This window comes from Papaver somniferum, chromosome 2, assembly GCF_003573695.1.
Source record: "Papaver somniferum cultivar HN1 chromosome 2, ASM357369v1, whole genome shotgun sequence".
Lineage (NCBI taxonomy): Eukaryota > Viridiplantae > Streptophyta > Magnoliopsida > Ranunculales > Papaveraceae > Papaver > Papaver somniferum.
The window spans coordinates 212,082,756-212,094,104 of record NC_039359.1 but is presented as its reverse complement, the minus strand read 5'-3'; the positions used below and the strand labels follow the sequence as shown (position 1 = coordinate 212,094,104).

At 37.3% G+C, this 11,349-nt stretch overlaps 1 protein-coding gene across 1 annotated transcript; it reads left to right on the top strand.

The window, feature by feature from the left end:
- The first annotated feature begins 2,051 nt into the window (after positions 1-2,051).
- On the top strand, positions 2,052-8,881 carry LOC113352766 (DNA-binding protein REB1-like). Its single transcript, XM_026596543.1, has 9 exons — positions 2,052-2,572; positions 4,238-4,940; positions 6,310-6,440; positions 6,588-6,700; positions 7,056-7,153; positions 7,232-7,308; positions 7,549-7,623; positions 8,157-8,219; positions 8,495-8,881. Exons 1-9 carry the CDS (start codon positions 2,052-2,054, stop codon positions 8,655-8,657), a joined length of 1,944 nt encoding a protein of 647 aa, XP_026452328.1. The 3' UTR covers positions 8,658-8,881.
- The last annotated feature ends 2,468 nt before the right edge of the window (positions 8,882-11,349 follow it).

Sequence of the window (11,349 nt, the reverse complement as noted above, 5' to 3'; positions counted from 1 at the left end):
AACGAGGAGGCATTGAGCTCTTCCGAAGTACCCAAAGAGAAGGAGCACAAGAAAAGCAAGGATAAAGATGCTTTGACCTCTTCTGAAGTACCTACAGAGAAGAAGAAGAAGCGCAAGAAAAGCAAGGAGAAAGAGGCTATTAGTTCTTCTGAAGTACCTACAGAAAAGAAGCACAAGAAAAGTTCGGAAAAGGAGGCTTTAAGTTCCTCAGAAGTACCTACAGAGAAGAAGAAGAAGCACAAGAAAAGCACAAGAAAATTTGTACTAAATTTTACTCTTTTATATATCTTTATTCAATTCAAAAAGCTGATAGAAAATCAAACAAATCATAAACTCAAGGTCTTTCAATCATACAATGGTGGAGAGTTTAGGAAGTTCACTTATTTTCTGAATAATTCTGGTGTTATACATAGATTTTCATGTCCTCACACATCTGCACAAAATGGCATTGCTGAAAGACGCATTAGATTTTCATGTCCTCAGGATTAGCTCTCTTGTTTCATGCCTCCATGCCAAAATCCTACTGGGTAGAAGCTTTCTCAACTGTATGTTATCTTATTAACAGACTACCTGCATCTCAACATGAGGCCAAATCTCCACTCCAACTCTTATACAACAAAAAACCTGACTGCTCCTTTCTAAAGGTCTTTGGATGTCTATGTTACCCATGCCTTCGCCCATATGTCTCTAATAAGCTTGAACCAAGATCACTACCGTGTATATTCATTGGTTACAGTGGCGCACACAAAGGATATATATGTTTACATGTACCTACAGGAAGGTTGTATATCTCTCGACACGTCAAGTTCATAGAAACAAGCTTCCCATTTGCTGCCAAGCAACAAGTATGTATCACTAAACCCATTTCCAAGCCATCCATATACACAAAAATATTTGCATCACCCACTTTTTCTAATTCATTTCATGAGAACATTGTTTCTCAACCATCCTCTCCTTTGTTACATACTCCACCAATGTCGCCTGGTATGGATAATTTGCAGTCACCACCTCTGTCTCCAAATATGGATATTGTGCAGTCAACTTTAAATACAGCAGCACCAGAATCTACCACAACAATCCCTTCTGCAGAAACAATTACTTCAGCAGCAACACAATCATCTATGTTGCAGCCGACTCCATTTGCTCCACCAGCTCCATCTGCACCACCTAAACAACATTATATGATCACTAGAGCTAGAGATGGTATCAAGAAACCGGCTAACAAGCTTTGTCTTACAGCAACAAAAATATCCACTTGCAGAGACAACACTCACCACTCCATCGTCTTATACAGAAGCATCGAAAACTCCAATATGGATACCTCCCATGGATGATGAGATTGATGCTCACATTTGTAATGGTACGTGGAGCTACGTACCACATGAACCATGGATGAATTTGATTGGCTCGAAATGGGTTTTCAAGGTTAAACAGAAAGCAGATGGTACAATTGGCAGACCAAAAGCTCGCCTAGTAGCTAAAGGATATAATCAAAGAGAAGGTTTTGATTATGACGAAACCTTCAGTCCTGTGATTAAACCAAGCACTATCAGACTTGTCTTGTCTATTGCAGTAGCAAATGGTTGGTCCTTGCGACAATTAGATGTTCATAATGCTTTCCTGCATGATGTTCTGTCAGAAGATGTTTATATGAAATAGCCAGTAGATTATATTCATCCTGACTATCCAACTCATGATTGCAAGTTAAACAAGTCAATCTACGGCCTGAAGCAAGCTCCACGCACTTGGTTTTTAAGGTTTAGCACGTATCTAGTTGAGCTGGGTTTCAAAGGGTCTGTTGCAGACAATTCACTCTTTATCAAGAAGAATTCAGATAGAGTAACTTATGCTTTAATCTATGTCGATGACATTATCATCACATGTTCCAATTCTTCTCTTATTACAAACCTAATATCTGCTCTGAATTCTGTTTTTGCAATCAAAGATTTAGGCGACCTTAGCTACTTCTGGGAATAAAAGTTATTAAGCAAAAAGATCCAGTTTTGTTGAGCCAACAAAAATACATCACCGATCTGCTTAAACGCACTAAGATGGATGCTGCAAAACCAGTTGCTACTCCCTTGGCTGTGAACACTAAAATCAGCAGATTGAGTACACAAAGATTTGAGGATCCAACTCTTTATCGAAGTGTCTGTGGAGCATTGCAGTATCTACATCTCACTCGTCCTGATATTGCTGTCGCAGTAAACAAAGTGTGCCAGTTCATGCAAGACCCTTACATCGAGCATTGTGAGCTAATCAAACGCATACTCAGGTATCTCAAACACACAGTTCAACATGGTTTGGATTTGCGAAAATTTTCAGATATCAGTCTTCATGCCTACTCTGACTCTGATTGGGCTGGGAGTCTCGATGATCGCAGATCCACTAGTGGATACTTCATCTATTTTGGCAACAATCTTGTATCTTGGACCGCAAGGAAACAGAAAACTGTTTCCAAGTCGAGCACTGAAGCAGAATATAGAGGTATAACCATAACAACTTCTGAACTAATCTGGCTTCAATCTTTGCTAAAAGAACTTGGTGTTGAAGTAAGAGCTCCGTCAATCTGGTGTGACAATTTAGGGGCTACATATCTCACTGCCAATCCAGTTTTTCATACTCGTATGAAGCACATATAAATTGATTATCACTTTGTGCGTGAAAGAGTAGCAAACAAGCAACTTCTGGTACGGTTCATCTCGACTAAAGATCAAATAGCTGACATCTTCACTAAGGGTTTGTCGGTACCAAGGTTTCTTTATCTAAGGAACAAGTTGAACATTCAACAACTCATGTTCAACTTGAGGGAGGATGTTAAGGATACAGCTATTCTCACTCATTCAAAGCCGTAACTACAGCTGTATCCTTCCAATCTATAGCTGTCAAATTATGTCGACATTCTAATGTTTGTTAATCATGTATTTTCGGTATACAAAACTTTCAATATCTTCTGTAATAATAGTCGTATACGACTCTATATATTGAATGAGAATCCATAATATCAAGTGTGGAACATTTCACCAAACTATTGTGTTCTGCATGTAACAACTAGCAACCCATGCAAATAAAACACTAACATAAGCATAAGGGAGTAAAGAAAGATGCACACAAAAACATCGAGGCCTCTATCTCGGTCCTTGATAAAGAGCTTTCCGTACCTTCCTATAACACGAGTATGCAAAACCTTAAGATATCAAGGCATGTAACCCAGAGATATGCCTCCTTTGAACATCGACCACAAAAGAAGAAAGAAATCAGCACCTAGCGGAAAACCCAAAGACATTTTTGTTAATGTTATTTTCAAAATGTCTGGGACACTGGTTCCTCAGCGTCGGCCTAGCCGGGTGCTAGATTTGGTCCCTATGAGTCTATGACATGCTATTGAACAATTGTGCAATCATAGAAATGAGCACCCGGCTAAGGAAAATGTTAAGGGCTACCTTATAAGGTCCTTTCTTCTCCATTTCATTCTTTACCATTTCTCAATGTTCTTCACATAAATGATAAACCCTAGACAGAAATACTCTGAAATTGAAATGCAACAAAGAAGCTGAAGAAGAAGAAGATAGAAATCGTCTCAAGGTTAATTATCACCTTAGGTTTGTATTCTTCTTCTTTCTTTTCTGTAAATCCGTGATTTATCTTTTCTTATTTGAATCTAGGGTAAACAATCTGACTAATCTGAATACATGATGTTAATTGATTCAACCAGTGTAGGGAAATTGTGGGGGTTAATTTAAGTTTTTCAATTTTGAGCGAATTCACTGAATTACTACTAGAAAACCAAAAATGACAGAATGACAGATTTTATAATTTTTGCCCAAATTCAGCAACACCATGGACTTGCAGATAATAAAGCAATGAACAGGAAACTGTACTACACATGATGACAACCTACTGCACGGATTTGTGTTTGTGGATTTAATTGTTGTTATGCTAGTTACTTTCACTTGCATTTGGGACATTTTGCTTTCTCTTGTAAAATTACAGTCAAGTGTTAAGCATTTGCATCTTTTTTTTAGATCATACAGCAATTTCTGTGCATTTGTTCTGATTTGTGAGTGTACTTGCTTAACACTGTCTTGTGAAGTATCTTAAGGTTTGCTTTTGGTTAATACTATAAATGTGTTTAGCACTATGATAATCTTTTGGTTTTGCTTTTATACGTTTGTAGGTTGTGTTTCACTTGCGTTCGATGTTTCACTTAGATTTTTACCTTTTATTTTGTTGGCAGGTTTATCTCTTTTGATTACATTAAGTCTTTGGTACCTCCTGGAATGGATGAAGAGATTATACTGCAAACGAGCGGAAAGAAGAAGCACAAGAGAATCAAGGAGAAAGAGGCTTTGACCTCTTCAGAAGTACCTTCAGAGGAGAAAAAGAAGCACAAGAAAAGCAAGGAAAAAGAGATTTTAAGTTCTTCACAGGTATCTACAGATATGGGAGGTGAGCAAAAAGTTAAGGGGTCTGAGAAGAAAGAAGATGTTCCTGATAATGGGAAAGAAAAAAGTGGTAAACGCAAAAATAAGAAAGACAAGGAAATGGTTACGGAGTGCAGTGATGTAGACTGTGCAACTGATCAAGTGGCTTCTAAAGGGAAGGATCACATTGGTGTGACTGGCGAGGAAAATAATGAGCATTTGAAGACGGGGAAGGGTAAGATGAATGAAAATGGAGGTGATTCCGGAGAAAGCTACATTGAAAAGTCTGGTGGTGCCGCTCAATCTGGTTCTCGTTCTTCTAAGAAGAGGAACAGAGAGGAGGAAGTCCTAGATGTAGCTATAGGAGAGGGGAAGGAGGAGAAGAAGAAAAGGGCCAGAAGAGTGAAATTTGCTATTCATCGGCAGGAAAACCTAAGAAAGAATTTGGTTCAAGGTAAGAGGTTCACGGGGCAAGAAGATCAAATAATCAAAGATGCTGTTCACAACTATATAGAGGTATGCTTATGATATAAATAGAATTATTCTCTTGTTCAAAATTGTACTTTGCTAGGCAGTGTGTGGTCTCGTCATATTATATCAGAGTGGAAACTCTTTCAAAGTTCTTTGTGCCCTTGTTGTGGACCAGTGGTCATGCACGTCGAGCACAGGTTGCCTTAGTAGCACTCTTTGTGACACACACAACAAAAATGGAACATGTACCTTTCATGTTACAATTTCATAATTATTATGGTCATGAACACAAACTACTGTAGAGGAAGCGCTTTTTTTCTTAAGTGTAGCTTCATGCCTGGAAATGTCATGTTTATTTTGTCTGACCAACTATTTTGATATTAATATTGTTTCAATTTGTTTTTCATCGAATACGCTTGGTAATCATGCTATTAGTCAAAATTCTAGTATTTATTTTGAATGATCATGCTGTTTCTATAGGACAAGTGACACATTGCTTTGTTAAGGGTAATCATGCTATCAGTGAAAATTCTAGTTTTCTTCTCCATTTTTCTTATTTAATACTAATAACAAATGGCATGGTCTGAATTATCATAATTGGCGAAGGATTTGGGACCTTAGGAAATAAGAAACCTAGGTAGTTTGAGTTAAAATATCATAGGCTTAATGTATCACCTATTGTTAATATCTCTTACTGTATCGTTTGAGATTTGCAATGTATCGTGATATGTAGGATGCAGCTTGGTTTAGAGGGATTTGTTAGAAGCTATGTTCGCATTGGTAACACTCCCTAGGGGCTCATGGTAGAGAAACACACCAGGGAAGCATGACTGAGGCCACCAGAATATCGTGGTTGCCACCTCCAATATCCAGCACCTAGAAACAGATTCCCATGTTCATTCCTTCAACTTAGTTAATAGTAACTAGTCATTTCTATTTAGTCTTCCCATCTTGAACTGAGTGCATCACTTGTTGATTTTCCCTTCCCTAAGTTGTCAACTGCGACATGCACCAAGAAAAAGTTCGCTGGCATTGCTTTATGTTACAGATTTCTTACTGATGGCAGTTGACAACCACATTTCATTATTGTTCTTAGGCACATAAATTGGGTGCGGAAGGCTTGGATATGATTCTGCAGTGCAAAAAATATCCAATGATAAGAAACTGTTGGAAGGAAATAGGTGAGTGTACTCTTTCCACATTTTTGTTCCTGGTTAAGTATCTGCTTGCGCAGATGGTGTTTTTCTAGTTATACTCATATTGATTTGTTGCCTCCATTAGAGTTCAAAAGGTGTGATGAGCCGATGATTCAACTTTCTGTGCTTGTGATAAAAAAAGCATGTATATATCATAGAGAACATACTTTTTGTGTTCACTATGAGTTAATGATGCACATAAATTATATAATTTGAAGAGGTATTTGAAACTTTCAGGGGATGCCTTACCGTATAGGCCTTACGAAGCAGTATATCAGAGAGGACATACTTTGTTTGAGAGGGGCGACTCATTTAGATGGACTGAGGATGAGAAAGCATTCGTCTTAAAGTATGTTTCGTAATGTTGGCCTCTGTTGCTTATTTCAATCAATCCAAATTTCTGAATCTCGTTTGTCCTGAATGAATTTTAAATTTCTTTCTCTACTTGAGATTCGTTTGATACATTCTAAGCATATGCCGCAATCTCAGACCCTAGGTTTTATGAAAAGCATGGTCCAGATTGGAAAGGCTTGGGCCTAGCCCTCGGAAAACATCGACATCATGTGAGAGATGCATGGCGTCGGACATTTCGTGCGGATCTTAAAACAGGTGAATTGCCTTCGTTTTTTACTTATTCATTTCTTTGTCAGCTTATTTGTCTACCTTGATAGCCTTAAAATAAGAACGTATGTGTCATCGAATTTTGAGGTTATGAAACATAGATCAGGATATATTTCTGTTCATAGCTCAGTCTCAAATAAAAAATTGTTAAGAAGTATGCAGTCACTCCATATTTAAGGGATGAGGGTTGAGTTTGTTAATTTCAAGTGGTTGTGATTTTTTAACATATGTGGTAAACAAACTAAGATATAAAGTAAATTACCCTTTTACTTGGAAGTTGAAACTTAAGTATTTAAGAATTAACTTAAATAATGAAAGTCATTTTTCATTTCAATTGAAATAGGGAACTGGGATCAGTCGGAGTATCAGTCTTTGTTCAATTTAGTGAACAAAGATTTGAGAATGCGTATGTATGAGGAAAGGACATCGAAGCATGGCATGGTCAGTATGAGAAGCGTTGGAAAGTTTAAGAAGCAATTAAATGGCCATTCATCTGATTTTCTTAACTTTTTTGCGCAGATACGTGACAATATCAGTTGGCAAGCGATTAGTAACCGTTTGGCTACTCGAACAGAAATGAGTTGCTGTATAAAATGGTACGTTTTGACAATGTTATTGTCTCAACTTTGATTTCAGTGTTTCATAGGGAATTGTAAACCTGGAATCATATTCCATTTCCCGAAATTAAAAAAACTTGAACATTAAATTCGGAGTTGTTTTATTACTGGTGAGGCTGCGATGGATTAGGAAAACTTGACCAGTAGACTTGAACTGCATAGTACTCTACACTGATTTTTGAATGATCTCTTGTTTCTTGATGTTATTCTCCTTGTCAGGTATGACCAATTATCATCATCTATGGTAAAAGAAGGTAAATGGTCCGACACAGACGATTATCGATTGCTGGATGAGTAAGGAACTTGTCTTTGGCTTTCTAATGTAGTTGCAGTAAAATAGTAGTATATGGGTTCATGGTATCTATTTCTTAAACTAAATATGTATCCTGTCATACAATGAGTAAAACATTTTTTAAGTGGAAGAAAGGAAAATCGGCTGCTACCTTTTTAAAACTAGGACATCAATCAACCGATATACTAGAAGAAAAGGAGGTTCATTGTTGCAGCAGTAGTGATATGTCTTATGTATTGGTGCTTTATAGACTTGAAGGACAAAAAAGAACTCGAAGTGCATGAGTAGTTATTATATGGTGGCTTATTTGCAATAATATTATAAGATAGGATGCAGTCTATTAGTTAGTCCCATTTTCTGAAGTTATAGCGCGGACTTTGTCCACTCATTACATCCTTCCAATCCTTCACACTTCAATGAAATAATACCGACTGATTGTATGGGTAGTGATAATGTGGCTGGCAAAACTTAAGCTTAGCAACTGATTCGAAAGAATGTATCACAGATAAGTCTAATCTTATTATTGGAATTGCAGACTTTTTAGGCTGGATGCTTGCTGCATTGAAGATGTTGACTGGGATAATCTTCTTGGGCATAGGTACGCAACTTAACTGAAGCTGATGCGTCAAGCACTTTATTGTGATACTTCGTTTCATATTCAATTTGTATGATTTCTTAAAACCATTTTTTATGCTGGACCTGTTGGTAAAGCGTTCCGACTTTTAGAAATGAACACAAATAAAAAGAATATTCTGGTATTCTAATAAATAGCTTCATTTCACCTTTCAAACTTAAAGTCGATGCCTTGTTTGAAAAATCCACACCATTTATGAAGATGTTATCTCTTCTGATCTTGTTTTTTGTTGGTTGCAGGCCTGGAGATATTACTCTGAAACGTTGGAGACAGATGGTAAATCACATTGGTATCCATGGACTGCAATCCTTCGCAGGACAAGTAGAAGTGCTCGCCAAACGCTATTGCCCTGAGCTACTTGAAGTTAGAGAAGTTCTTGACAGTAGACCTGAGGTTGACTGATGTGTGGATCACTGGATGTGGCCTGTGGGAGTTGCGGGCTCAACAGAAGGATGGCAGGAAGGTCAAGCCCAGAACAAAATTGCTTGTAAATGTTTTTTGGTTCTCTTAGTTCCAATCTCTGGAAGTAGTAGTCTTGTACTTGAGGCACCTCACTCCCTGCACTTGCATGTATGTAATTTATCAATTACTGATCAAAAGAACCTTCAAAATCCAAAACATCAATCATTGATTAAAACAACCTTCAAAATCCAAAATCATAACCAGTAGTAAAGCCATTGGGTAATGATATTAGTGACCTGAGTTCAAAAGTCGCAAGCACCAGGTGATTTGACCTGAGCTCAAAAAACTTGCAAGCACCAGGTGATGTGATCTGGGAGTTCGAAACTCGTCAGCATCAAAAAAAAAAATACTAATAATAAAATGAAATAAATGTTTTAAGAGAATTATGGATGAAACAGGGAAAGATAAGAAGAAGGAGAAGAACAATCTTATTAGGAGAAGTAGTGTAGAATCATTACATAGTTTCCCTTATATACAACCCCAAGAATTTAGTTGGATCGCACATCCATGGGCCGTAGGCCCTGTAACACTCCCCGTTGCGCGGTTCAATAACAAAACTTTATACATAATGCTTTATTACATATAGTTCTTCAAATGTCTTTCTCCTCGATAACTTGAGCCGGAGTCCATTGCCTCATTAAAACTTTGATAAGGAAAAAACCAAGTGGGCCAAAACCTTGATACAACTCTTCACATGTAATACTTCACATGTTGTCTCATATTTTATATGTAGTTCATCACATGCAATACGATCCTCAAAGATAGACAAGTCTAAGTTAATTGCCTCGTTAAAACTTCGTCAGGAAAAACCCAGAGGGACAAAACCTGAACTAAAGAAAAAGAATACAATATTAAGTAAACTTAGAACATAGTTGGATGTGTATACGTTGCCTCATTAAAACCTTGACAAAGAAAAACCCAATGAGACAAAAACTTGACGAAGGGAGAAGAGTACAACGTGGAAGATGCAAGTAAAGGTGATCTGTTGCAAATGATCACTTTGCTTTGTTGAAGTTGACTAGTTGCTTCACAACTCCTAAGGCAGAAAATCCTCGTGGGAAAGACAATAGCCTTAGCTGGGAAATTACATACCCGGTGTTTGTTGTTGTCTCATTGAAAACCTTACCGAGTAACAAAACCCTGTGGAAAAAAGTAACCCTGGTGAAGGAAAATAGTTAAACACACCATTAGATGCTCCCCCTGCTGTCAGACAATTTTCGTTATTCTAATGCAGTCAAAAGGAGTTTATCACACTTTACTTTGGTAACTTGAACGTTTATAAAACCCTGTTGTTGATTCTGGAAGTTACGTTGCTTAACAGACTATCACATTTCATTTCTTTGATTTGGATATTTTCAGTAATATCAACACGATCTTTATGTCTTCAATGTTCAACATAATTGATGTTTTTAGTATTGTCTCGCTAAAAACCTTGTCGAGTAACAAAACCCTTTGGGAAAAACTATTCTCGATTGAAGGGAAAAAGAGTACAACACAGCTTCAATTTCGAAGTAAATTATGTCGACATCATATCCTTGGATCCTCCCCATGATGTCGGCATCTCCCCCTGATTACTTTCCTAGTTGTTCTAGACAGTTCCTTTAGTCATGTACTTTTCGAAACTGAATATCGGTAATGACTTAGAAACTAGTCTACCATATCTCCCCCTGATTACTTTCGAAGGAGAAGAGATTATTGTTCCTTCATAATCAATAACTTTTGAATTGCACTTTTATTAGCATTCCTTTTAATGTCTTTGCAGGGATAAATTTTTTTTATGTCAATGGTTACTTTTAAGTACATGATTACATTCACTATACCATTCCAATGACGTTGCGTTGGCGCTGAGATACATCTAGCTAACAAGTTCACTGAGGATGTAACATTTGGCCGAGTACATTACGCTAAGTACAATAATGCGTCTATTATACTTTGATAAGGAAAGTTCATCTCCCGACACAACTTCGTCATCTTTCTTTAGACGAATTAGTCATTTATGTACATTTGAAACTTGACTAATCATGGGATTGCTAGCAGCATGCACGTCCTTGTTAAATTGCCTGACAATGAACATATGCAAACTAGTGATATAATATACCACAAGCTCGGTCTTCTAGTTTAGAACATAGATAAGATCGAGATTTCCCAGGATTTTCATCTTAAATTCAGATTTTAAATATCTTGTAATATCTCTTATTCCATTAAGAGTACTTATCATGTCCATACTGTCGACATAGATAGCTATAGTTCTGAATCAGGAACTTATTTAATACGCATGGCACGAAACCTTACTTGGTTATCCCTTCCTAATCAAATAGTCTCTTAGACGGGTATACCACATCCACCTGATTGTTTAAATCAATAAGTGAGTGTTCCAGTGTAACTGCAAACACACTCCGTGGTTTAGAGTCATTCTACTTGGGAAGCAAAAGGCCATCATGCACTTTTGCAAATATCTTTGAGCCTAAATCTCCAGAGATATAACCACAGCTACTATGTTTCAAGTTCTTTTGAAACTACCAAGCAAGCTAATTAACTGAACGTTATGATGTTCAAAAGAATAAGCGATCCAGGGGTTTGTGAGAATCCTCGCGCCACAAGGTGATTCTTTATACTTTAAGAACTCATTCTT